Raw genomic sequence first — 27,977 nt, 5'->3', positions numbered from 1 at the left:
ATCCCACCATCACTCGCTAGAGCTGAACAAAGGCCCAGATTCTCGCGAGTTCCGGGATCTGCGCGGAAAACTCAAGCGACGCACTTCTTTGACGCATTTCCGGGGCGCTGGAGCAGAGGGAAGCGGCGGTGGCTGCTGGGGTGTCGGGAAGATGGTGGTCACCAGGTCGGCACGGGTTCGGACCGACATCCAAGTCACGTCGCCTGAAAGCTCCCAGCGGAAGGTAGGTAGGAGAAGGTAGGAAATCCAGGTCTCTCCCATTTCTCCTCGCTGCTTCACAGAGCGGCGCTCAGTCAGGTAGGGGCGGCTCGAGGGCCCGGCAGAGCGTGAGAAGGCCGGTGGAAGGGCGCCAGAACTGGCTGCGTGTTTCGGCATGTCAGGACGGCGCTAAGCTGTGGTGGAAACTGTTTAGTTCTCACCGCGGTCCTTTAAGAAAAATGTTAGTATGGAAGAGATGTTAGGTAACTTGCTTTGGGTCGTTCAACTCAACGCAGATGCACAGCTCAGGACTTTTAACCTTACTGTTAATGTCTTAACAAGGAAGGTTAATTTCGGCCACCATGTGCAATCCTTATTGAGTGGAGTTGGAGAGGAAGGTGTTGTTTTCACGTGGAGAGGCTAATGGTGGCCTAGCATCACCTCATGTCTTGAGGAGGGCTGTGGTGACGCGGTCTGGTGGCTCTCGGTGGTGTTAGTCAACTGTCTAATTCTCATTCTGCGTTGAAGGCAACCTAGCAGCGGCAATTCTCTCAAGTATGTAAAGAAAGGCAAGGGCTGCGGCTGATTTCATCGATGTGTTCCTGAATACATCTTTGCTCAGTTAATGTTCCCTTTCTTCCCTCTTTCTCTGTATCTGGGTCAGAACGTAGGTCCAGCTAGCCTATTTGACTTTGACTAGAAAAAAATTATCTTTTTGTTTGTTTTGCTTCCTGAAGTCAAATCCAGGACTAGGGTGAGGCAAGTGAAGCAAATGCTAGGTAGGATCCAGTATTTAAATTTTGGAGAGTGGCTTTTGCCTGTAATCCCAACTACTCCGGAGTTGGGAGAATCACTTGAGCCCCAGAGTTCTAGGCTCCAGTGAGCTGGGATCATGTCACTGCCCTCCAGCCAGACAGGGAAATCCTGTTTAAAAAAAAGAGAGAGACTTTTTTTTTTAAATCATAGGCTTGGTGGGTTTTATGTATTTTTATTTTCTGTAATAATCATGGGTGTTTTTTTTTAATGCCGTCTTAAATTTTGCTGTTTGGGGCTATGCCTCATTGGCTTTATCGTGGTCACAGCTCTAACTAATTACAGTGTGTTTTTTCTGGCTTGCAGAGTTATGCTGCCGAAGGGTTTCAAAGACATCCAGAAAGCAGGAAGGAATCTGTATCTGATGACCAAAGTACTGCTGAATCACAGATCACTGGGAAACAAAGTTCAATCCCTAGAACTCCTAAAACCAGAAAGAGGAAGAGCAGAACTACAGGCTTACCACCAGAGGTGACCGAACCATCAACTGATGGAGACATCTCTGAAGCAGAGTCAAATTATTCTTCTGTGTCTGAGCGCCAGGATCTCATTTTTAGAGTTACTAGGAGAAGGCAGATATTAATTGCATGCCCTCCAGCATCCAGTGTTAGGAAAAGGCCGAAAATAACTCCAACAGATGAATCTCATACTGAAGAAGTAGTCTCTGAAGCAGAATCTCACGTTTCAGGTATTTCTAGAATTGTGCTTTCCACAGAAATAACTACAAGAACCAGAAGTAAGACGAAATCTCTGTCAGATCCAAGCCAAGAATCACATGCAGAAGCTATATCTGATGCTGAGACATCATGTTCAGACGTTTCATTCTCTGGAATTGCCAGTAGGAGAACAACCAGAAATTTGCAGAGGAAATTACAGGCACAAACTGAGAAGAAAGGTAGTAAAATTATACCAGGAAACAAGAAGCAAATTGTTGATATACCTATAACCTCAGAAGATTCAGATACCAGACAAACTTCTCCTATACAAGCAAGATCCCTTTCTGAGATAGATAAACCTTATTTCTCAAATAATGACTTTGATAATGATTCCATCCACAGAAGTTCAGAAAAAATACTAAAAGTGCAAAAATGCCAACTTTCTAATGTAAGAGAGGAAAAACAGGCCAGTGTTGCACCTTTTAAAGAAATAAGAAAGCAGAATTATAAGGATTTGGTCGAAGACACCAAAGAAATAATAGATGAAGGGAAAGAAATAAATGAGAAAAGATCTCAGTTGAAGAATCTTTCTGAATTTCAGGACACTAGCATTCGGCACTTAGTTTCTCACAGTCATTCAACCCCCCAAAATAACAAAGCCACATCAGAGCCCTTAATTCTTAACTCTGAGGCTATAATGAAATCACTAACTCAAACATTTGCAGTTGTGGAAATGCACAGATGGAACAAAAAGAAGATAAGCACCATAAAAACAAGTGACCTGACAAAGTGTGATGATTGTGGTGGTAGTGATGGTGATGATGACGAATCCACAATTATAGGTGTCAGTGAAGACATGAACAGTGAAAAGAATGTAGATCTTGAATGTGATACCAAACTATATATGTCTAAGCTCAACAGATCTCAGGATAAAGATTCTGTTGTACTAGTTCTCAGCAGTGATGAAAGCCAGCAGTCTGAAAACAGTGAGAATGAAGAGGAAACTTTGTGTTTTGTTGAAAATAGTGGCCAAAAAGAGTCATTAAGTGGAGACACAGGAAATACATCTTGTGGTAATGTGTTATTTGTAATTGACACAACTCCTGGACTGAGTGCTGATAAAAATTTTTACTTGGAAGAGGAAGATAAAGCAAGTGAGGTTGCCATCGAGGAAGAAAAAGAAGAGGAAGAGGATGAAAAGAGTGAAGAAGAACCATCAGATCATGACACAAATGTAGATGAATTTAGTGATGAAGAAGACTTACTAAATAACTCAAAGGCTAAACTGTAAGTTTTACTTTATTTTTATAAGTAAATTTTTTATATATATACTTCAAGTGATTAATTTACCATAAAAAATATGAAATATTAGAAAGCATGGGAATTGAGAAAATTACTGCCTTAGATTCTTTATGGATGAACTTTTCTATTCAGCATTTCCTTCATCTTTTTGGGTAACTGTGTTAGTAATACATTTCCCATCAATGATAGCTAAAAGTGTTCCTTTTGGTGATATATTAGAAATCATCTGTTAAGATTTTCCTGCATAATTATAAGACCAATATAGAGGGAAGAGAAAAGTAACTTGTTTTTTTCTGTGTGTTAATTGTAGAGGAATTGACAAAAGTATGAGAAAAATATCACCTATAATTCCATTCCTTTTCACCCATTGAAAAGCACTAATGTTTGGGGCTACTTTTTTACTTTCTCTTTTTCTCTTATAAACTTGTTTTTCCTAGGCATAAGCCTCTGGTGGCAGTGTATCCACTGGAAATATAGGCAGCCTTGTAAGGAGCTTTTTATTAACAGATGGCCAATCTTCGCTCTAAGCCAATGAAATCAATATCAGTAGGCACAGGCATACTCAATTTTTAAAACCCATGCTCCTCCCCACGTTAATTTTAATGTACCTTCAAAGTTGAGAATTACCGCCAAGACACTGAAACAGAATGATTTCACTTTTCCAGAAGAAGTTGATTATGCTTTCAACTACTCAGTTTATCTGAATAATTGGGGAAGACAGTGACTGTAAGTCTGCATGTACTTGTTTATTAAAAGAACGCTTCAGGCTGGGCGCAGTGTCTCCAGCCTGTAATCCTAGCACTCTGGGAGGTCAAGGCGGGCGGGATCGTTTAAGCTCAGGAGTTCGAGACCAGCCTGAGCAAGAGTGAGACCCCCATCTCTACCAAAAATAGAAAAAATTAGTTTGGCATGGTGGCATATGCCTGTAGTCCCAGCTGCTCGGGAGGCTGAGGCAGAAGGATCACTTGAGCCTAGGAGTTTGAAGTTACTGTGAACTATGATGATGCCACTGCACTCTACCCAAGACAGTAGAGCAAGACTCGGTCTAAAATAATAATAATAATTTAAAGTAGAATTCTCATTACATAAGTACAGCAGCAGGAACCCAGGCTAACTGTAGAAGATTCTGATTTGGTAGATCTGGGGTATGACATTTATATATTTTTTTAAAACACTCCTGTGGAATGGATGCTCATTGCTGTCTTAGACTCACTAGTTTAGAGACACTACCAAACACCCTTAGTTACCCAGGAAAACAGTCTAAGTTTTGATAACGTGGAAGTTCAAATCTGTCTTTCTTATTGGTTTTAGAGATAGCGATGTGTACATTTATTAATTCACTACCTGAACTTGAGCAGAATTGCCAGGTATATGCCCTTCTCCCCTTTTCTGTAGTTCTTTTCTTTAGGAAATCTATTGGCCTTAATCCTCTAAAATAATCTGGAGAACAAATTTGAGTATGTTCCTCAACGCTTTTTTGTTTAATTCATTATTCATCCAGAGTTTCTTCTAAATGACTAAGCTAGATTTAAAATATATGTATATTTGTTCAGTTTTTCAGGAAGTCCACTGTAAAAATAAGATGCTTTTTTTGGTCATTGACAATATAACGGAAGAGAAAAATAAGTGATTTTTAAAATGCAATCTTATTTGTTGCCATTTTGATTTAATTACATGATCTTTAAGTAATGATTTCTCTTTCAGTCTGAAGTTGACAAGCAGCAGCATAGACCCTGGCCTGAGTATCAAGCAGTTGGGTGGTTTGTATATTAATTTCAGTGCAGACAAACTGCATTCTAACAAGAGAACCCTAACACAGATCAAGGAGAAAAGGAAAAATGAGGTAAATTACATGAAGTGTCCTGTTAGGTTCTCATAGAACTAACTAATCACTTCTAGGAATCACTTCTAGAAATTAGTTCTTTGGAAAAGACTACAGTGAAACCCTGTCACCCTAATGTGTTCCTTTTTTACCTCTTTCTAGAACAGGCATTTCTTTTTTTTTTTTTTTTTAAAGTCATATCTATAAAAGATAATGCCTGAAAATGAATTAATACAGGATCAGTATTTCTCTTGCTATAATTTTAGTTCTTAAGTTCTTAACTTTATGGATCCTGTTGAGAATCTAAGAGCTATGAGTGCCTACGTCCCCCACTGGGAAAAAATGCACATGTGCATATAGACATAAAATTATATATATAATTTCAGAAGAAATTACTGTTAGGGTAACCTTACTCAAACCCTTCTTCGCTTTAGTCAATACCTTTCACTACTAGAAAATCTATATTTTCTAGTCGTGATGCCTCTTAACTTCAGATCTTTAAATCCAAGTGCCAGTTTGTTCATTTAGATACACTCAGGCACTTCACCTCACTAATTCCCCTCCTTCTCTTCCCTACATAAACCAGGAGTACTCCGTTTGTATTCTCTGTACTGATAATGACACCAAAATCTCTTTCCCTTTTGCAGTTAATCACTAAGCCTAGAGGAGGACTTCTCTGTTCTCTCCTTTTCCAGCTGCTATCACCAGCTAGTGCAGGCCTTTTATTTCTCATCTAGACTACTCCAGTAGCCTCCTTATTGATCTTGCCTCTATCTTCTTTGTTCTTCAAGCAATCCTCCATACTTCTGCTAGATTTCTTTTTTAAAGACCGTTTTGAGACAGCAGTCTCACTCTCTTGCCCAGGCCAGAGTGCAGTAACATAATCATAGCTCCTTGTAGCCTTGAACTCTGGGCTCAAGAGATCCTCCCTCTTCAGTCTCCTGAGTAGCTGGAACTGTAGGTGCACATTGCCATGCCTGGCTAGATTTTTTTTTTTTTTTAGAGATAGGGTCTCACTATGGTGCCCAGGTTGTTCTTGAACTCCTGGCCTCAAGCAGTCCTCCCACCTCAGCCTCCCGAGTAGCTGGAATCACAGGCATGAGCCACTGCCACTGCTCCTGGCCCTAGATTTCTCTTTCTAAAAACACAAATATGACATGACATTCTTCTGCTTAAGTCCTTCAAGATGCCTCTCTACCCATATCCCTGCCTATCATCTGCTTTGTTCTTGCCATTAAAGACTGTTGTGGTTCCCTGAACATACCCTGCTCCTTCCCAGGCCATTGCAAAAATCATAGACCACCACCCTTGGGAAACATTCTTTGACCTCTCAGTCTTTCCCCCAGCCCCTCTGTGCTTCTGTAACACCAGGTATAGATCTGATTCATTATTGATCATGTGATATAATTGTTAATTTGCCATCTTTTATCTTTGTATTTCTAAAACAGGATTTCTCAACCTCAACAGTACTGTTTGGGGCTGCATAATTCTTTGTTGTGGGAGGATGTCCTATGCATTGTAGGATGTTTTGCAGCATCCCTTCTTTCTACCCACAACTACAAAAACATCTCCAGACATTATCAAATGTTCCCAATTGAGAACCACTGTCCTAGAGCCTTTATGGTACTTGACATACAGCAAACTCTTACTCATTTGTTAAGTAAATGTCATGTCAGTGAGAGGAAAGCCTAGATTGCTGCTATACCACCCAGAAACTTCTAGGCCTGAACCTGAATTGAGTGACTAGTAATTTCTGAATTGATAATTTCAAATGTCAATCCCAAATTAATTAATACTTGAGCTGTATTCCTTTGAACTATTTTGAGAGTTAAGGAGCAATCTTACTTGGTTCTTGTACTAGGGAAAATACCAATTACCCTCAGGCTCCTTTTAATCACACAGTTTATGAGAATATTTAATAATCCCAGGCAAGTAACAAAAAATGCAGAAATCATTTGGGACATATCAACAGATGTGACTACACAAAATTTTAAAAAACTTATATAGTTTAAGCTGCTGAAAAAAAAACTATATAACATTCTGACATTATTTTAAAATAAATTTTGTGTGTTTATAGCTTCTGCAGAAAGCCATCATTACACCCGATTTTGAAAAAAACTACTCTGTCCCACCATATAGTGAATCAAAGAATCAGCTTAAGAAAAAACGCAGAGTAAGTACAGTGACTTACTTAAAATGCTTAGATGTGTTTGTATATTTTCAGGTTATACAACATGGTTATATGATTAAACTATATCTGTTGATCTATTTATATACATTAATCCAAAGAAAATTATTAGATATCTAAAGGCTATAGAATATGGTTCCAAAAACACATTTTATGTGGATTTTCACATCTTTGCAGCCACAGTGGTGCATATATAGGTGTAGCTTTTTTTTTTTTTTAACCTACCTTAACAGTGATAGCCACCACATAGGGTCACTGTCCACACCTCATGGTTTATAGATACTGTTTACTAAAAGCTAGTTATTAGCTCCGTTGAAGACTATTGTAGGGAATTTAATGAGAGAATAGAAACTATTGCCTTTTGTTTTATTTTAAAAGTGGCTTTCTGAGACACCTGTATGCCTGAATAAAAATGTTAATGTATACTTATAAGCCCTAGAAATGAAAATGTCTCTTACATAGTCTATTTTAGACAATAAAAATTGAAGCTGTGTGCTGTTCTCCCAGCAGTTGACAATTACTTATGGAGATACAAAATAGATTTTAAGGAGCCCTCATTTATGAAACTGATAATGGTGTGCCTAATTTACCAGAGAAATCACTTTTTATATTTTTTTCCTTTTATAAAGATAATTCTGAAGGCAAATGTTTTCTGTAAAGTACATTTAGTACTTTATAGTACCATTTGTTCTTAATTCACAAAATTTTATGTATGTGTAACTTGGGAGGAATGAATTATAATGTATACTGTTGGCTATTACACTGTTTATTTTTGAAACCTGAATTTCAGAAAGAACGACAGAAAACAGCAGGGGATGGCTGGTTTGGTATGAAAGCTCCAGAAATGACAGATGAACTGAAAAATGATCTCAAAGCACTGAAGATGAGAGCAAGCCTGGACCCAAAAAGGTTTTATAAGAAAAATGATAGAGATGGCTTCCCCAAGTACTTCCAGGTATGAAGCAAATAGAATAGTGGTGATCTGTGGATTTTAGTTTGGAAAGCACTGTAGTGATCTTTCTTTTTACTCTTAAAATAGATGGATATTTACAATGTGCATACCTAATATGTGGACTTATCTGTGTAGGCCATGTAATAATGACCAGAACCCAATTCAGATAGCCACTAGCTTATAATGGGTCCCCATATAGCAAGATGGTGTTACAAATGGTAGATAAGTTTCCAGGTCAGCTCTCTAAAACTTTGTAAACCTATAAGGTTCAATATATAAACATATGAATAGTACTAGCTTAAGAGCAAGAGTCCATGCAGGATGGAGAGAGAAAGAGGGAGTCATTTGTACCAATCCCTTCCTCTTTTCAAGATACAGGAGTATCCTCAGGCAAATTCTAAAAATAGTTTAAAATTTAGTTTTTAGATGAAAGTCCAGTTGATTCATCCTCCTGAAGTTCATTTCATTCTTGACTGCCATTTTTGTCACTTATCTCTGGATTACTATAATAGTCTTCTGCCTCTAGGTCTGCTCTTCCTTCTAGTCTGTCATCCATAGTGTAGCCAATCCTGTATTCTGGGGGGAAAAATCTGTTCATATTACACCTCTGTTCAGAAAGTTTCAGTGATTCTTTATGGTGTATAAGAGTCTATATGCGTTGATGTGGCCCTTAATAATTTGCACCCAAACCAGTTCACCTGCTCTTCTTTTGTAATATAGCCTTCTTAAGGTCTAACATACTCAGCTATTCAGTCTTCTCAGAACATGCACATACCAGTATAGTGTTTTGTTCAGCATGTTTTATGCTATAATTTTTTAGGTACCTGTCTGTGGCGCATCCTTAAGTTTGTGGGCTCCTTGCTGCAGGGACCAGCAGGTGTTGTCTTTGTTTCCCTAACATGTAGCACAGTGCCTGGCATGCAGGCAATCTATAAATTTTAGTCAGCTGAACATATACAGAATAGTCACTAGGCTCTAAGCTGGCAGCATTTATGATAACCTATGAGACCAAATAGGTATGTAGTAGAATTTATGTGTGTGTAATTCATTGAATTGGGAAATTTAAAACAAAAAAATTTATATTATCTGTTCCACCTTTTTCCTTTAAACTGTTCCTTAAGAATTTACTGTAAATCAGCCTAAATTTTAGAAAGATTTTGGTTCTGCTGTAAACTAATGAAAAAACATCATTAGTAGCACCGGTGTGCTGAGTAGGTGATTTATTTTTGCCTCAAAAAAATGGCAAGTCTAACTTTAATATTGGTATAATATAAGCCTGTGTTTTCCATTCCTTTCTATAAATATACTTTGTTGGAGCTAAACTGAAAGTGAAAGCAACTTGGAGTTCAGTATTGCATGAATTGTTTCAATCAATTGTTCATAGATGGGAACCATTGTTGACAATCCAGCTGATTTCTACCATTCACGAATTCCTAAGAAGCAAAGGAAAAGAACTATTGTGGAAGAATTGCTTGCTGATTCTGAGTTTAGAAGGTAAAGGAATTTATATTCCATTTTACAATGTGTGTGCTCTTCTTTAACTCATCTTAAAATAACCCATTACATATTAATATGAATATATTTTTTCATGAAAATAACAAAACAAAAATAAATTAATTTCTTTACTATCTGGCTTAATTAAAGACAGAGCCTCATACTAGCTTCTGCAGATGCCACACATCATGTGGCCTCTGGAAAACAGCACTTACAGAAGGATAAAGGTGAAAAAGGCAATTAATGCCTTAGTATTCTTAAGAAAATAGTTTTTACCTAACGGACCCCTTGCAAGTCTCTCATCTGCAGGCTATTTTGTAAACCATTGGTCTATCTGCAGACTACTTTGTAAACCATTGGCCTATATGTCCTTATTTTTACATTTGTATCCCACAAAAATGTTCAAAGCATTTGACATTGCCTGTTAAATGGATATAGTACAGGGGTCTGTAACTACTGAAAGTTTTCAGAAATCCTCCTACTACAGTTGCCATTTTTTTCCTCACTAGATTACAGGCTCTGTGAGGGCAGAGATTATAATAGCTGCCTTGCCCAGTGTTCTATCCCCAACTTTTAGTATGGCTACTAATACATGGTGGCAACTTAGTACACATGTGATGAATAGATAGTAAAAGTGCAACAAATTTTGAAATTTAGGAACCCCTTTCCCAAGACTATATTAACTTCTTAAGTCTGTTGTGTTGTACTTCAGAACATAAAGGTTTGATTTTTCTTTTCAGATATAACCGAAGGAAGTATTCAGAGATCATGGCTGAAAAAGCAGCAAATGCAGCAGGAAAAAAGTTCCGAAAGAAGAAGAAATTTCGCAATTAGGATTTACCAAGCAAACCACAACATTTTACATTTCCCTTTTATTTACTTACTAAAGATGTTTTGAAAACTAATACCCATTATCTAAATTATATTAGCCTTGTTAATACAGGGATTTCTGTTTGGAAAGAGTTGAGTTGAGGGAGATTCAATCATGTGTCCTTGGGAAAATAAATGTGTCTACAAAAGACACCCTCCCACCCCAGGTTAAATTCTTTCAGGGAAAAAAGGAACCTCAACCATTTTAGGATAATTAATGTTTTTATAAAGTTTTCAATGCTTAGTTATTTAAAGAAAATCTAATTAGAAGATATGTAGGTATAAAATTTGCTAATGTGTTCAAAGAACTTTAAAAATGATTAAAGATACATAAAAAATATAATTAATATGCATGTTTTTGTGTGTGTGTGTATATATGCATAGAGGGGAGATGGTAGATAGGCAGTGTCCTACAGTCAGCTATAGATTCAGATCCAGAAAGTTGGCGAAGTTGGGATACAAAGATCTGCTTGTTTCTACTATAAAAGTCATGGATGAAAAAAAGGAGTGATAAAAGTGTTCTTGGAGCAGATGTATGTTAGCATAAAACCAAAGAACTACGTGAAGCTATACTACACGGGACTTAAAAGATAAAGACAACTACCTAGAAAGTTTGGGTTAAAGAGGGGAGAGCTGTTTTCCTTCGTTGGCAACTAAAACAGGAGGAATGTGATTTTTTTAATCCAGATTCAGTGTTGTGTTCCAAGTGAAACAGGATTAAACAATATAATTTTAACTTGGCCAGGAGGTGAAGTGGCCCAGTTTATCTCGTTTCCAGTGACACAAGTATGCATCTTGTGTCTAAGCTGCTTTCTGGCACTCAATGAGTGTTGGCCATTTCTGTTGATGCTTGCTGAGCTGTGGCTTCCTTTATGTCACTATGGGATCTCTATTTTTCCAGCATATTGTTTCCCCAAGATTTCAGTAAATATGAAATTCCGTATTTACTGCTTGGAGACACAGGCAACATAGTAATATCAGAACTGACGATAACATTTGTCGGTGCAGGTGGGGAAGGAAGCATCTGTGTCTGTTTTCTTTCATTTTATATAAAAAGTTTTATTTCAGAAATACTGTCTTGCTTTCTGTTGAGTAAAATAAGGACCTGATGAGAGAATTAAATATTAAAACAGGAAGAAGAAATAACTGAGTTATTTTAGCCTTCACATTTCTACCAGAAGATGTTATTAACAGAACACATCAACTTATGTTACTATGCTGTAAGAACACCCAAAGTTGTTGATTATTCAGAATAATGTTTCTCTGCATAGACAATTGAAGACTGACACAATTATTCTCAGACTTACAGTGTGGACCATCTTACCTGCTATATGATTTTCTTCATGTTTTCCAGTTCGCCAGTACTAGAGCACGTTGCATTATTCTACATTGCAAAACTGCAATTACAACAATCTGTGTTTTGAGTGTTTACTTTTAGTTACATTTTAACATCCATGCTCTTTTTTTTTTGTCTCTATTGATTCATTTTTAATTTTATTATATGTATTTTTTATAAGCCACTTAAAAAGCTTGGAACAAAGTATAGAGTTTTTAATAAATGTGAAACATTTACCTTATTCAATGAAATGAACTGGAAAAGTAAAAATCATTTAAAGTTACCTATTGTAAGAAATTAAAACCAATAATATTAATATGTACAGCTTTTTCATGTCAAATGTGATCATAATTTTTATTAAAGAAAGTACATCTTTATTTTAGATCTTCAAAATAGAGTAAAGAATAATATCTAAAAAGTACACCTTTTAGTCTCGTGCTCCTGGCCGCCTATAATTATCTGGATATTTGAATAATGAATGAATTTGAATTTTTAAGCAAAGCAGTTCTGTTGAGAAACAGGTTTTAGTGACTTTGGCTTGTGTCACTAAACTTAGTCCAGCTATTGGAACAATTTTAAGGCTTAATAACTAACCAAAAGTACCAGAAAAGCATAAGGAATAAGAAGGGCCTTCAAAATATTTGGACAAGATCTGTAAAATAATGCTGTATTTCTACTCCATCTTGTTCTGAATTGCTTTTAAGACAGCTTATAAAAAATGCCTACAAATCTAGGAAATTAGGGCTAGGAAAACAATGGAACAAATTGAATGAAGCCAAACTGAAATTAATACAGCAAAGTAGATGCTGTGAAACTACAGTTGATAAAGGTGGGCTCTGGGCTAGATTCCTAGCACTAATATAATCAGTTCTGTGTTCAGTGTTCTGCCATATGATAAACTGCTCTAGAGAAACCATTATTCCTATTTTTAAAACCTGAGAAAATGTCTCTTATAGGTCCCCATAACAAGGATGTCACAATAGAGGCCATGGTTGCCTGGCCAGAAGATAAATGACAGGCTTTTAAGGAAAAGGGGTCCAGAGGGTGCTGTATAGAAAAGTTCAACAAAACCTTGAGTAACTAGGACAAATTCATGGAGTCCCATTCTTAGAAATATTAAGTTACAAGAAAATAAATGAAAATATATTTTTAACATCATTTCTGGGCTATATGCCAGGTACTCAGTTCACTTTGTGAGGCAATGACAACTACTGTTGTGAAAATAGCTACCTAATAGCTACCTACGACAGATACTGAACCATCAAAAAGTGTCCAGTGTTTACTTAATTGAATTGTACTTGGTATTTAATTGAATTAATGTTTTTATTTTCAGTAAGGGCTGATACAAAAAGGGCTTTCTAGCTAACCAATTTCCCAAATATCTATCTAATCAAAATGTAAAACACCGGTCTTATTGTTAGACAATTTTTAAAGTGAAGAAGTGTTTCCAGTTTTTAAAGTGAAATGCTTCCAAGAAGTAGGGTCAGTAGCATGGCCTATAATTGTCATAGCAGGTTAGTGTTCTATTAAAGAAATGAAATATCTCCAAATGAACAATGAAATGTAAAATTAGACAACAGCTGGGGAGCGGGAGTCTGAAACGGAAGGGGTTATCAATAATACTGAACACCAACTGTAAGAAAGCTGTAACTATTCTGGGTTCAAGTGACAGATAGTGGGTAATATATGTTCATCTTGATTATCACTGCATAACTACCCGAAAACTTAGTGATTTAAAATCATCACTTTTAAAAGTATGGTGACAATTGAAATTTTTCTTCAGTTTAACAGTACAGCACAGAAATTACTATAAAACCAAAATACGACCAACACACTTGTATTCGTGTGGCACTAAAGGCTTTAGCATGGTATTTGGGAAGGTTTATTCCCCACCTGCCTCCTTCCTAGTCACCCTTCCTAAGGGAAGAGGAGTTGCTCACCAGATTGATGTGAGCCTGAAGTACCCGCTGGACCATGTTTTTACAAATGGACAGAGTTGCCATGTCAACAGAACAGGTGACTGTATGTACAGTCACTTTTGCCCTACTGGGGAGCAAACCTGTCATACTCTTTTCCAAACAAAGTGGGAAACTGGACTCAGGGCTTCCCTGAAGCCAGGCCATCCCTATTAATGGTGGATCATTAATGGGTGGGAATGATGGAAACATCAGTTTTTCCATCACAGCTTACTTGTGGAGTCCTGAAATCAGAGTACTCTCCTAGCTATTATACTAAATGGTACTTTCTCATTGGCTATTGTTCCTTGTGGTCACAACCTCCTTGGTCAGGATTGCAAAGCAGAGGCTGGTAGGGCTCAGGTACTAAAACTGCGACCTCAAACTCCATGTAACATACTGAAATTCTGAGGTATTGTTCATTAAGGGGAATGAAATATGGGTATAAAAATAGATTTAATTCCACTTACCATATGAATTTTAGCTATCATGTAGTGAAGAATACTATTTAATACAAATGTCTTTGGAAGTGTTCCTTGACCATTTTCAATGGTAGAAAAGAAATAGAGTCATCTGTATGAAAAGAGATTTATGTTTATGAAGTTTTGTTCAGTCTCTCCTCTCCTATATTTACTCCCCATCACTATAAATTGAGGGACATTTAGAGGAGTCATTTATTAACACCAAAACAAATACATTGTTTGTGGTCAACTGGAAAGTTTTCTAAATCCTAAGGTTTAGTGTATTATCAGAAAGACCTATTTTTTTCATACATATATATGTAATATGTGCATATACATATACAAATATATATACACAAATTTGTATATATACACAACCCAAAATGACTATGAGATAATGAGTTAGTAGAACAGAGAACAAGCCATAGCTTAATTCTGGAATGTAAGTTTATCAAAACTTCAGGTTATCTGTGACACCTGCCCTTCCAGCCAAATCTGCCACTTCTCCCAACTTCAATTGTTGACAGAAGGTCATCTCAGCTGCTTGGAACCCACCCTCCCTCCAGGAGAAGGGATTTCAAGCAAAGTGAGATGGAATTACATTAAACAACTGGCCCAGTGCCTTGGGTGATCACTGGATGGATCATGACTTTAGTCCTTTTTATGTATTTCACCTGAATATAGTCCTTTAGGATTGACTCTTGGTTTTTCCTTTAGTGAAATCATTATCCATATTTAGCCATGGACATTCAAATCAAAATGGCCCTGTAGTTCCTCAAGCTCAAGTTCATCAATTCCAGTTATCCTCATTTCCATTTCACCTTAGCCAATCACTATCATGGCCTTAGACCCATGACTCGAAACTGGTTCAATGGTCAAGATTTTGAACTCTGACTATCCTAATCTGTTATCCTGTTGGTCTTCTTTCAGTTCCCTCTAACTCAACTTTGTCTGCACTTTGGAATTACCTGAGGTGGCTTTACCTCTCACCCACAACATTTGGGGGTCCCAACCTCAAACATAGTGAAATCATGATCTCAAGCCTTTCAGCCACCCTGTATTCTCTTAATCCTCCACCCCCATCAGGATACAATTTTCTCCCTAACCAATCTGGACCCAATTGGTCATATATTTCAAAAACTCTTGATATATCTCACTAGTTTCCTTATTGTTGGTAGTCTTTTGATTTCTGTTACTCTCACCTACTAATGTCAGCTAGGGAAACACCTATTCTTTATGGTCCAGATTATTGAGATTGGAAAGTATTATGAAGCTAATGACCCTCACTTGGGTTAACACTTGCTCCACAAGTCTTTTATTCAATTTTTATTACTTTCCATCAAATTCATACATTCATTCTCCAAGTCAGCCAACACAAATAATTGAGTCTTCTACATTATTTAAGCATTAAGGTACAGCAGTGAAACTAAATATATTAATATACTCTACCCAAAGAGCACACAGGGGATACAACAGGGTATTTCCATTCTCCCAGAGCCCCCAACTTCCACTCCTACCCTCAGCAGATTACCTTATCTCCTCCTTCACTAAGCCAGCTGAGGCTATCTAAGTCTGCCTTAACATCTCATGACTCCACCAGTCTGGAGACACTATTTCTGCATGCATCCTAACTGCTACATAGTCAATGCTTTTTTCTCAGTCTTCATCCCTTCTGACCGGGAAATGTTATTTGACACGACTCATCTTCCCCTTCTTGAAGCTTGAGCTGCTCTCTGTTTCTGCAAGATCAACTTTTCTACTTCTATTGACTCCCTATTTCCATCATTCATTTTCTTATTCTGTCCACCAATTAAATTGTTGGTTTCCCTAATGCCTGCTCTTTTATCTTTTCTCTCTACTGTTTGACTTGAATATCTTATCCTTCCTCTCCCTTCAGCTTCTGCTCTCACCTCTGCAGAAGCCCCCGAACCTCCATCTTTCCATCTCTTACCACCACCATACCCCCACTCCAGACTCACATATTCAACTGTGTAAGCTGCAAATCTGAGTACCATAAAGTCATCTCAAATTCAACATATCCAGAACCAGACACATCATCTGAGATGATTAAATAAGAGCTACCACCATGCCTGACACATACTCAAAAGGAAGCTACTACATTCCCTTTTCTACTCCATCCTCCCCATTAGAAAGTCTTCTTAAAACAGTTTCAGTGATGGCATACTGCTTCTTACCTTCTTTGGCCCACTAATAAAACCTGTAGAAACATCTACATTCAAGACCCTCCATAAAATGATGCCATCACAGGTTTATATTCACTGCTCCCCTACTCATGCTCCAAACTTCATTTATTCTGGTCATTTGCCTATTTCTCTCTCAGCTCTTTTCCCAGCCCTTTCTCTACTCTGCTCTGGATTGTAGGAAACTACATTTCCCAAATTCCCTTGCTAACTGGCTTGCTAGTAAGACACTGACAAAAGACTGAAGGGCAGGAAGAAGGGAGAAACCAGGGTGTTTCCTGCCTTCTCTGCCTTGGGTTGGACTGCAGCCCCATCATGGTCCCAGCTCCCAGCAGGCAGCCCCCACCTCTGGATGGCCCAGGCTTCCAGGCTCTGGTAACACTATCTCCTCCATTGTACCTCTAGCACTTGGGGTGGTAAAGGTTTCCTACTGTTGCAGTCTCTGGGTTGCCTACACTGTCAGCATTTCTTTCACCTATGCAATAATCCCCTGTATTCAATCCTCTAGAGTCATGTGTTTTTCTGCCTAAACCTAACTGATACATTTCAGCCAAATCAAACTGCTTGATACTGAGTATTCACTTGGTCAAAATATACTGAGTTCTATGCACACTAGGTACTGTGCCAGGTACAGGGCATTTTCACCCTTTATATCTTTGTTCATATGGTTGATTCCACCTAAAATACCTTTCGTGCCTCCATTTCACCTAACAAAATAGTACTGACCTTTCAAAAGCCTATTCAACAACCAATATTTTGAGCACCTACTGTGCAAGGTACCACACTAGGTGCTGGGGGTACCCAAAAAGAAGTGAGGTCGTTCAAGCCATTACAGAGCTGACAGTCTACATGTTTTCATAAAACCTTTTTCAGATTCTCTCCACTGATGTGTATACTCTTCAAATTCCCATCTGACTATACTTATTTTTACTCCATTTATTTGTATTTAACATATGTCTATATAGCACTTATTAAGTGTCAGGGACTGTTCTAAGGAATTAAATATAACTTATTTTTATGTTACCCTTAGGTATGTAGGTACATATGTAACATATTATTTTTGTATGTAACAACTTGGGTATTAGGTAAACCTAAGAGGTAAGTGCTAGTATTATCACCATTCTATAAGTGAGAAACTGAGGCACAGAAAGGTTAAATAACCTAAGGTTACAGAGTTAGTAAGTCTCTTTGTCACACTTTTTAATTTATTCTTACGCTATAGCTATCTCCATACCTGTTTCAGCAACACTGGCAGAAACTGCTGACTTCTTCCCTTTCCCTGCAGTTACAGGACACATGATTTTTAGCTGAGAATCTGGCCACCTGGGGAATGATTCCCACCTCCCATGGGATGTGAGTAGAAGTGGTATGTGCAACTTCTGGGACATGTCCTTCAGGGAAGGGTGAGATTGGAGGGGGCCCTTCTCTGTCCCTTTATCTCCTCCCCACTAGGTAGTACACTGGCCTGATGGTAGGGGCAGGAGCAACAGCACTGGAACAGGAAGTGGGAGCTGCATTTTGAGAACAGAAGAATGAGGAACCTGGATCTCCCAGGATTAAGTAGCTACTATTCCCTGGAATTTTACAGGAAAGAGAAATAAGCCTTTATCTTGTCAAATCCACTGTTATTTTGGGTTTCCTGTCATTCACAGCACAAACCAATCCTAATTAGTGGAATCACCAATCCATGGCTCCCTGTCCCTCACCAGGCTGAACTTTTTAGAAAACACACTATCGCACTCATCTTTGTATTTCCTATCTGCATGCTTCCCTGCACAAACCAATACTCAAAAAATATATCTTGAGAGTGAATGAGGTTATAAAATATAAAAAACATGCTGATGAATGCAGAAGGTCCCATATAAGGAGGAGTTGGAATGAAACCACTCCTGGCCCCTGGTCTTGTAGAATCTGTATTGGCCACAGGCAGCAGTAAGGTAGGAGTATCTCCATCTTTGTGGCAGCTCCCACTGTGTCACTACCTTCTTGGGATCCAGATGTGTGAGGTGGAGCTGTAAAAGAGAGCACAAAGAAAACAGGCCCTCAAATGTGAGCACCTTCAATTTTTCCTTCTCCACCTTCATGCTTTTCTTTATCTCTGCCTTCATCCCTCTGAAGAGCAGACATTTTTCTATCATTCCTAGGCTAATCCTTCCACTTGACTCCCATGACATCTTTGCATCTTAACTTTCTCATCTGTAAAATGGGGATGATTCATACTTCTTAGAATTAGGGGATAATGGAATGACAAAAGTTAAATAAAGTTGCTGGCATAAAGCAGGTATTCAGAAAATGTTAGGTGTTTCCCTTTTCTTCTTGAGCCCCTTCTCCTCCAGAGGGAACTCACCCCATCAGTTTTGGTGGAAACACTTTCTCCTGTGTCTCCTCCTACCTCTCTGGCTTCCCTTTCTTAGTCTCTTTGAAGGACTCATTACCTATCCTTCAAATGTCTGTGCTCTGGGTTTCTGTCCTCAGCCTTCATCACTTCTTACTCTATACTTTCCCTGCACAATCTCATCTAAGTCCAGAGCTTCAAATGCCATCTGTAGGATAATGAATTTTATTTTTATTTTTAAAGGTATTTTCTTATATTTATTTCCATTCAAGGATAATGAATTTTAAATCCCAATCCTAGACATGTCCCCTGAGCTCCAGACCTTCCCTTGTTTTCCTTCTCTCTCCATATCTACTATTTTCAATTCTTTCCTTCCCTCCCACATTCTTTTATTCTGTAAATATTTATTGAGATCCTGCTATGTGCTTGGCTTGCCAGCCATACATCTTCTCCAGGATGCTCCACATAGACTTGTAGGTGCTCAAATTCAGCACCTACAAAGCTGAACTCATTTCTCCCCAAATCCACTTCTCTCTCTTTTATTTGTTGTCCCAATGACTATTTTCAGCACCAACCTATCTGCCTAATTAGAAATGGGAGTCATTCTGACTGCTCCCTCCCTCTCCTCTATATCCCTTAATTCAAGGTTCATCAATTTGGACTGCCTTGAAACAACTCCAGTTTGTATCCTTACCCTTTAACCCACACCACCTCCCTAGTTCCAGCCCTTGTCATTCTCTAACCTAGATGGCTCCAGCTGCCCTTGAACTGGTCTTCCAGCCTCTAGTCTTGTGCTATTCCACCCATGATCCACACTGCAGCCAGACAGATCTTACAAAACACATATCTAATCCTACTACCTCCCAGCTAAAAGCTATTCAGTAGTTTCCCATTGCCTCTAGGGTTAAGTCCACAGTCCTCAACATGGTGTTCAAGACCTGCAGGATATGGTCCCTGTTGGAATCACTCGGTGAAAAGATTTTTTTATGTTTCTTCAGTCTTAGGAGGAGCTTCTAGAGGTGCTTAATAAATGGGCTCCTAAAGGGCTTATTTAGTACTGAGATTCAGCATATAGTAGAATGTAAGGGATCAGTAAATGTGTTTTCTCCTCATTAGCATTAGGGGTTTTTTTTGTTTGTTTTAATTTTACTCTCTTTTAATTAATTATTTTAAAGAGGCAGAGTCTCTTTCTGTTGCCCAGGCTGGAGTGCAGTGGCACAGTCACAGCTCACTGCAGCCTGGACCTCCTGGGCTCAAGCGATCCTCCTGCCCCAGCCTCTTGAGTAGCTGGGACTACAGATGCCCACTACCATGCCCAGCTAACTTTTTTATTATAAGGATAAGATGGGCTCATTATGAAAAAAACTCAAACACTGCAAACAAGTATACAGAAAAAAAGGAAGGCCATCCCTTCATCCCCTTGCCCTCTCCTGACCCAGCACTATCTTGAAGTAACCACTGTTAACTGTTTATATATCCTTCCAGAAATCTTTTATGCACACACAATCATAGTAACAAGCATACATTATTACTACTGTTATTATTAGCATTATTTAAAAAAAATGGAATCTTATTTAAAATATTCATTTGCATATCAGGTTTTTCATATAATCTTGGACATTTTTCCATAGCAGTATATATAGATATTTCTCATTTTTTAAAGGTCTGCATTGTATTCAATTATAAGCCTCTACCACACTTTCTTCAAACAGACAAATATTGATAAACATCTAGGTTATTTTCCAGTTTGGGGGCCATTATAAGCAATGCTGCATTTGCTATTAATTTGGTGGTAGATAATTTCAATCTTTCTAAATATGCAAAAATTATAAAATATTAGAATATTAAAATGAATATTTACCACAACCTAGTGGAATTTATTTCAGGAATGTAAGACAAGTTGAATATTAGAAAATCTGTTAATATCCTGTAAAATATGAATAGATCAAATAAGAAAAACCTCCACAGATTATTAACAAATAGGGATAGGTATTTCCTTCCTTCCTTCCTTCCTTTCTTTCTTTCTTTCTTTCTTTCTTTCTTTCTTTCTTTCTTTCTTTCTTTCTTTCTTTCTTTCTTTCCTCCTCTCCTCTCCTCTCCTCTCCTCTCCTCTCCTCTCCTCTTCTCTCTCTCTCTCTCTCTCTCTCTCTCTCTTTCTTTCTTTCTTTCTTTCTTTCTTTCTTTCTTTCTTGAGACAGAGTCTCACTCTCTTGCCAAAGCTAGAGTGCTGTGGCATCAGACTAGCTCACAGCAACCTCAAACTCCTGGGCTCAAGCAATCCTGCTGCAGGCAAGTGCCACCATGCCCGGCTAATTTTTTCTATATATTTTTAGTTGGCCAATTAATTTCTTTCTATTTTTAGTAGAAACAGGGTCTCAATCTTGCTCAGGCTGGTTTCGAACTCCTGACCTTGAGCGATCTGCCTGCCTCAGCCTCCCAGAGTGCTAGGATTACAGGGGTGAGCCACCACACCCAGTGGGTTAGGTATTTTCTTAATGTGATGAAATACATGTATGTGTTTGTGTGTGTGTTCATGCATATCGACACTAATACTAAAAGCCAGTATCATGCTTAGTAGAGAAGTACTCCTATTATGACCAGGAATAAGATAAGGAAGTCCATTATCACCATTATAATGAACTACTATTTAATATATTCTGGAAATAATTGTACTAACTGATGCTATTACAAGAAAAGTAATATGAAGCATAAAAATTAGAAAGGATAAAGCAAAATTATCATAATTTGAGGCTATTTCCAGAAAACACAATTTAGTCAACTGAAAAACTATTTTTCCTTCTTTTAAATTAAAATATAACTCACATACCATAAAATTCACCCCTTTAAAAATTATATAATTCAATGAATTTTTATATATTCAGAGTTATGCAACTATCACCACTATTTCCAGAATATTTTCATCACCTACAAAGAAACCCCACACCCATTAAGCAGTCACTTCACATTTCCCCACCCTAATGCCTGGCAATCATTAACTTAACTTTCTGTCTCTATGGATTTGCCAATTTTGAACATTTCATATAAATGGAATCATACAATATGTGGTCTTTCATGACTGGCTTCTTTCACTTAGCATAATGTTTTCAAGATTTATTCATGTTGTAACATGGATCAGTACCTCATTATTTTTCGTTGCTGAATAATATTCCATTGAATAGATACATCACATCTTGTTTATCCATTCATCAGCTGATGGACGTTTGGATTGTTTCTACTTTCTGGCTATTAAAAATAATGCTTCTATGGACATTCTTGTACATGTTTTTGTGTGGACGTATGTTTTTAATACTCTTGGGTATATACCTAGAAGTGGAACTATTGGGTCATGTGGTAACTCTAATGTTTAACTTTTTGAGGAATTGCCAAAATGTTTGCAAAAGAGGCTGTGCCATTTTACATCCCCATGGGCAATGTATAAGGGTTCCAGTCCTTGCCAATACTTGTATTGTCTCTCCTTTTCATTATAACCATTGTAATGGATATGAGGTGGTGACTTATTGTGGTTTTGAACTGGAAAACTATTTCAAGTAGGACACATGCTACAATATTATTTAAAATATCAAAAGCTTTCTTATATACAAACAATAACCAGTTAGAAAATATAGAAGAAAAGATTCCCCAAAAGATGAAACTATCTAAGAATAAAGTTAACAAAAAAGTCAACATCTATATGAAGAACATTTTTTAAAAAATTTATTTCCTTGCTAAGGCAAGGCCTCAAAAAATGGACCAAAAACTCAAGAGTTGTTCCTCTCCACGGAAATCTTTAGTAACAGGTGAAAGATTTATTCGATCTGAAGAGAAAACAGAGCATGTATATGAAGAACATTTAACACTCCTGAAAAGCACAGAAGGAGGGTTGAACAAATGAAAAGGCAAAGCTGTTCTTTTTTTCTCCCTGCTGCTCTTAAATAGGGAAACTCAACATGAATTATTTAAATTCTTCCTATTTTTATTTATAAATATAACACGACTCCAACAAAAATACCCCCTAAGATTAAAGCCAGACTAACTGAACCTAAAAACTCATGTGAAAAGACAATATAGCATTGTGATTTCACCCACAGACCCAGGCTTCCTAGGTTCCCACCCACGCTTGCTGCTTATTTGCTGAGTATCCTTACACAAATTACTTAACCTCTCTGTGTCACAGATGCTTCTTCCATGGAAGGAGATAATAGATTACCTCGTAGGATTGTTAGGAGCATTAAATGCATTAAGACACATAAAGCATTAATAGCACTTGGCATATAACAAATGTCACGTAAGTGCTATTATTATTATTATGTGGAAAAATAACTCAAGAATAGGTGGAAAATATCTTTTTAAAAAAGTAACAAGGGAGGACTAACCCTATTAGATATTAGAAACAACACAGTTCTGGTAAATCAAAACTAATGCAGACAAGTTAATGGACTAGAACAGAGAATCCAGAAACCCAAATGCATGTGGGAATTTAGAAAATTATAAAACTGTAATAGTGAAGAAAAGGAGTGATCATCATGGTTGATTTTGGGACAAAATTCCACTCCTTACACAAAAATACATTCCAGATGAAACAAAGATAAATAAAACCATACAAATGAAGCCATTACTTAAGGAAATTACTTAATAATCTGAGTGCAGTGTGACCCCAAATCTAGAAGCCATTAAAGAAAAGATTGATAAATCCAAATATATAAATTTTTGAAAGACAGTAAAATAAACAAAATATCATAAACAAAATCAAAAGATAGAAAGACTGGAGAAGAATAATTGTAACATGTATTACAAAGGGCTGTTTTCCTTAATGCGTAAAGAACTCCTACAAACTAATAAGAAAATGACCAGTGACACAACAGAAAAGCGAGCACAACTCGAGAACAGATAAATCACAGAAAAAGAAATACAAATTACTCTATGAAAAGATGTACAACTAGAAACCATTTTTCGCCTGTTTGAGAACATGTGGGTTGGTAGGGAATCAGGCACTCACCTCTTGATAGTAAGAATAAAATAGGCATAATCTCTATGAGGGCAATTTGCCAACATTTATCAAAGAATGCACAATCCAACCTTTGGACCAACAATTCCACTTCCTAGAAATCTATCCTACAGCTGTACTTGCACTTGTGTACAATAATATAAGAACCAAGATGTTCACTGGAGCACTGTAATAAAATATTAGACACCTAAATGTCCAGCTATTAGGGGCTGTTAAATCATTGATTCTATGTACAAGGGAACAAGGCAACAAGGCACCTCTACATGTATTAATAAGCGAAAGAAGCAAGTATAGCATACTACCAATTGTGTTTTTAAATGCCTACATATCACACGTATCGATGACATTAACAAATATACAGATACTGAGAGAGACAACAGATATAAAAAACGCTGACATAAACATAAAATAAATCTCAAAATATTTCCAAGAAACCACTATGGCTAATGGCTTGTGGAGAGAATTGCAAGGCTAGGATGGAGGAATAACAATGTTGTTTACTTTTCCTTGTGCCTCTTTTGACAATTTTGGAATTCGTCTCCTTTGTGTGAATTACCTGTTCCATTGTTAACAATGAATTTTAAAAATTCCATTCATTTCTCGATTTATTCGAATTAACTGAGGTGGAACTCTAAACCTTACGCAAAGCTGAGAGTTGTCAGAAGAATTGGCACAAGGAGGGAATTCCTGCCTCGAGGAGCTGACCAGCAGAACGGGCCTAGGACCTCTCTGCGCTGGACTCACGAGGGAGGGGAGGCGGCGGTCTTATCAGAAATGCAGATTCCTGGGCCCCTCCCAGATCGACAGAATTGAGAGTCCCGGAGTGACGCCCAGAAATCTACATTTTTGACAGGATCCCACTCGGGATTCCCCTGGTGTTGATACTGAGGCGCGCGGGCTGGGGGGCGGTCGAGCACAGCGCAGCACCGCGTAGGGTGCAGGCGCGTTTCCTCCTCCCTCCTCGCAGCCACCGTCTGGCTCTGGGCATGGGGGCGTCACCCGAGACCCAGGCCTCTCACCGATCCCCTTTAGGCCGAAAACGCGAGGCCTTGCTTTGCTGTCGCCTGCTTTCCCACGGCCGCCGCCGCCGCCGCCGCTTCGGGCCGCTCTTCCCGGGACCCAGACAGGTTCCTGACTCGGCTGAGCCAAGCCCTGAGCCGCCGAGGCCTAAGAGCTGAGGGGACGTGGAACCATGCGAGCCATTAAAGGAGAAAGGACCGTGACAGCTGCATGTAGTGGGGCGGGGAGTGGGAAGCGAGTTAAACTGTTTAGGAAAAAGAGAGAAGCGATGGAGGTAGAAAATAAGTTACAGGGGTGGAAAAAACACCACGACTCCGCCGGGACTCGAACCCGGAACCTTTGAATGCCTTCAGCCTCTAGAAGTCCAATGCGCTATCCATTGCGCCACGGAGCCACCTGTTGGAGTCTTTGCGCATCTGCCATATTAAGCCAGAGGCGACGGCCCCGCACCCTCCCCAAACCTTCCTTAGCTGTCTGTGTCGCTAGGGCCCGGCCGCCGCGCTTAGGATACTGCCAGCTGTCTCGGCCGCGGACCGCAAGCGCCCAGCCTCCCCCGGCAGCCGCCTCTCCGCGAAGTTAGCGAGGCCCGCTAGCGAAGAGCACCTGCGGTCCGCCGGCCCCGACTGATCGGTGTGAGGGCTTCCGCAGCCCCGTCTCCGGCCCGCCCCGGGCACCGCCGTACAACTCACGGTCACGCCCTTCCCTCCCCACCTCCTTTCCTGTCCCCAGCGACCCTGCCTACCAGGTCTCTCCGGCGACCGCTCCCGCCCGACCCGAGCCCCACAGACGCAGGCCCAGGCCGGCCGTTGCGCCGTTAAGCCGGGCCGGTGACGCCGGGCACTGACGTCGCGCCTTTGAGCGGCCGATGCCGGACGGCGGCCCCTCGGGCTGCGAGGCGTAGGCAGCAAACCCTCTGAGGCCCCGGGCTCTTCCCTCGAGGCCCTGGCCGACCCGCGGCCGGGAACGCCACTGCGAGCGCGGGCCGTGGCGACGACTGTGTGTGCTTGTGCGTGCTTATTTGCGCAGGGTGCGGAAAATCGGGGTTTGGGCTGCATTTCGCTCCCCACAGACCCAGAGCCGAATTTCTGAGGCATCCGGGCTCTGGTGGACTGAGGGGGGCGACACGCCCCGCGTCGTAGCATCCTCCGAGAGCTAGTCCCAGCTACAGCTGCCTCCGAGGACGCCGCGCAGTCGCCCAGAGCCCGCGTGGGCGGCAGCCGGGAAGGCGACTGCGCGCGTGGGAGCGCGCGTGTGCGGGAGCGTGCGGCCGCGGGGTTTCCCGGGGGCCGCGGGCGCGGAGCCCCGCAGAAGGCCTGGCGCCCCAGCTTGGGAGGGCTTGGTCGCCACGAATCCGAGGGGGGATTGGAGGGGGGAACGTATTCAGTGTCCCATTAATCCCCAACGGCACGACCCCAAAGCCACTCGAAATAGACCACCTAAATAAAAGCAGCGTGGTTGCTATGCGACTGCCGCCGCAAGACAAAACCCCTGGCTCCGGTCTCCAATCAGCTTCCCGCTTTCCCGGTCCCGCCTACGTAGAAATTGCGGAGCTGCGCTGGGCGCGCTCTGGAGGCTCGTCCACGGCTCACTTCCGCACCCAGCTGGATTAGCTGCCTCCCGCGGCGGTCCGCTCCGTTCCTCACCGCCCTGCATCGCCAGTAATCTCTGGCCCTGTTCTGAAGAGGAAAAGGGAACTCCCAGGAAGAGTCTAGTGCCATAGAGGTTTTTACGTTCTTATTTAACTTCACCTCACCACAAAGCTCTAAGGCGGGTCCATACTGCCAACCCCTTTATAAAGAAGGGAAACTGCAGCTAAGAGAGGTTAAATAACTCGTGTAAGGACACCCACACAGCTAGTGAGTGTTGAGAACTGTGAAGAGTCTGAGATTTTATCCAATTTACACATACTAGCATGTTAGCTTTCACAGTTTCATGGATACTGACAATATACGCCAGACTCCTAAGTCAGAGATGAAAGACTATTACAGCAAAAGCAGTAGCCAGTGTCAACATTTGTGTTGGCGCCTTGGACCCCACTTCTCACAGGAATGAAGCATATGGGCTCAGATGCATGCTTGCACACAAATGGGTTGCATTACAGAAGAGGAATGCTAAGCCTGGGGAACCCACCATGTTATAGTGAGCAGTAAGCAGGCTTGCTCTTTGTTCCATAGGGAGACATTACCTCATCCCTCAAGATTGCTCACTGCAAACACAACCCTGAGAAATGGCCCAAGAACGGTAAGGGTCTTGCATTCTTGGCACATCCAGCAAGAACGTGCAAGGACGCTAATGGTGAATTGTTTCTCCAAACAGTAGGTGGCAAAGCCCTGATGGATGCCAGACCTGCCCATTTCATTCCACCCTAATATAAACAAAGTTCTCTGACAACAAGAATTGTATGTATAACATTGTTATGCCCCTTTAAACTTAATGATATATAACAAATGTTTTCACATTGCATGCAGGAGGAAGTCTCACATGAACAAAATTAGCCCTTAAAGTGGAATATGGCTTTAAATTATGTTAATATTTATTTAAACAAATCTGTATTGAACTCTGCAATGTGCCAGGCACTGGTGGCATCTCAGAGTTTCCACTGGTCCTTGGAGTTAGCCCAAGTGGTAGAAGGGCTCCATGCCCTTGTGGGAAAACCATACAAAGGAATTCTCTGCCTGAGGCGTGGGAGCTAAATTTCAAATGATGAAGAGTCTTTGACGTGATTAAGTAACAATTCAGACTCATATAAAAGTTGTGGGAAGGGGAGGTTGAGAAAGAAACTATGTGCTAAGGAAAGATGCGCATGTGCTTAATTCCATTTAATGAATCAAACAAAGAATTTTAGATATTTGCCTCCTTCCACTAGTTGAGACAAAAAAAAAGAAGAAAAGGAAAAGGAAAAGAAAAACCTTTGTCTATGTCATGAAATTTTCTTTCTTCTTCTTTTTATTTTTAGACAGTGTCTCTTTTGCTCAGGTTGGAGTGCAGTGGCATGGTCCTAGCTCACTGCAGCCTGGAACTCCTGGGCTCAAGTGATCCTCCTGCCTCAGCTTTCCTAGTAGCTGGGACTAAAAGTGCTTGCCACCACACCCAGCTAATTCTTTTTCATTTTTTTGTAGAGACAGGGTCTCAATAAATTATCCTGGCTGGTCTTGAACTCCTGGTCTCAAGCAATCTTCCTGCCTTGGCTTCCCACAGTGCTGGCATTACAGGCATGAGCCACCACACCCAGCCTTGTCATGGAAAATATTACCAAGAGTTAGCAGAACTTAGCAGAGGATGTGGAAAAAACAGGTTTGTGTAGCACTCTGTGAACAGTGAGAAGACTGAAAAAGTCACAGCAGAACAAAGTCTGATGTTTGTTGGTTC

At 39.8% G+C, this 27,977-nt stretch overlaps 2 protein-coding genes and 2 non-coding genes across 4 annotated transcripts; 1 reads left to right on the top strand and 3 right to left on the bottom strand.

Moving 5' to 3' along the window:
- Positions 1-83: 83 nt before the first annotated feature.
- On the top strand, positions 84-10,638 carry DNTTIP2 (deoxynucleotidyltransferase terminal interacting protein 2). Its single transcript, XM_012790956.3, has 7 exons — positions 84-223; positions 1,318-2,954; positions 4,674-4,812; positions 6,869-6,964; positions 7,770-7,934; positions 9,316-9,425; positions 10,166-10,638. The coding sequence occupies exons 1-7, from the start codon at positions 152-154 to the stop codon at positions 10,257-10,259; spliced, it is 2,313 nt and encodes a 770-aa protein (XP_012646410.2). The 5' UTR covers positions 84-151; the 3' UTR covers positions 10,260-10,638.
- Positions 7,929-25,972, bottom strand: LOC105885744 (uncharacterized). The gene is made up of 5 exons (XM_075999866.1): positions 25,351-25,972; positions 18,231-18,260; positions 17,483-17,527; positions 14,057-15,405; positions 7,929-8,507 (listed from the first exon to the last, which is right to left on the bottom strand). The coding sequence occupies exons 1-4, from the start codon at positions 25,748-25,750 to the stop codon at positions 15,401-15,403; spliced, it is 480 nt and encodes a 159-aa protein (XP_075855981.1). The 5' UTR covers positions 25,751-25,972; the 3' UTR covers positions 7,929-8,507; positions 14,057-15,400.
- On the bottom strand, positions 22,302-22,418 carry LOC142869682 (U5 spliceosomal RNA). Its single transcript, XR_012918256.1, has one exon. It is a non-coding gene; the product is annotated as a U5 spliceosomal RNA (small nuclear RNA).
- Positions 24,918-25,002, bottom strand: TRNAR-UCU (transfer RNA arginine (anticodon UCU)). Its single transcript is given in 2 exon segments — positions 24,918-24,953; positions 24,966-25,002. It is a non-coding gene; the product is annotated as a tRNA-Arg (tRNA).
- Positions 25,973-27,977: the final 2,005 nt, after the last annotated feature.

This window comes from Microcebus murinus, chromosome 2, assembly GCF_040939455.1.
Source record: "Microcebus murinus isolate Inina chromosome 2, M.murinus_Inina_mat1.0, whole genome shotgun sequence".
Classification (NCBI taxonomy): Eukaryota; Metazoa; Chordata; class Mammalia; order Primates; family Cheirogaleidae; genus Microcebus; species Microcebus murinus.
Note: the sequence above shows the minus strand (reverse complement) of the source record. Positions and strands in the feature narration are given on the sequence as shown.

Bases quoted from the DNA above. Each gene is read 5' to 3' on its own strand.
- LOC105885744 (XM_075999866.1), bottom strand. From the start codon at position 25,750: ATGCTACGACGCGGGGCGTGTCGCCCCCCTCAGTCCACCAGAGCCCGG. The intron at 18,261-25,350 runs GTAGGCAGGGTC...TCTCTTTTACAG, and splicing joins GCGGTCGCCGGAGAGACCTG to CTCCACCTCACACATCTGGA. The intron at 17,528-18,230 runs GTAGTGACACAG...CTGTAACTGCAG, and splicing joins CACATCTGGATCCCAAGAAG to GGAAAGGGAAGAAGTCAGCA.
- DNTTIP2 (XM_012790956.3), top strand. From the start codon at position 152: ATGGTGGTCACCAGGTCGGCACGGGTTCGGACCGACATCCAAGTCACG. The intron at 224-1,317 runs GTAGGTAGGAGA...TCTGGCTTGCAG, and splicing joins CTGAAAGCTCCCAGCGGAAG to AGTTATGCTGCCGAAGGGTT. The intron at 9,426-10,165 runs GTAAAGGAATTT...TTTTCTTTTCAG, and splicing joins GCTGATTCTGAGTTTAGAAG to ATATAACCGAAGGAAGTATT.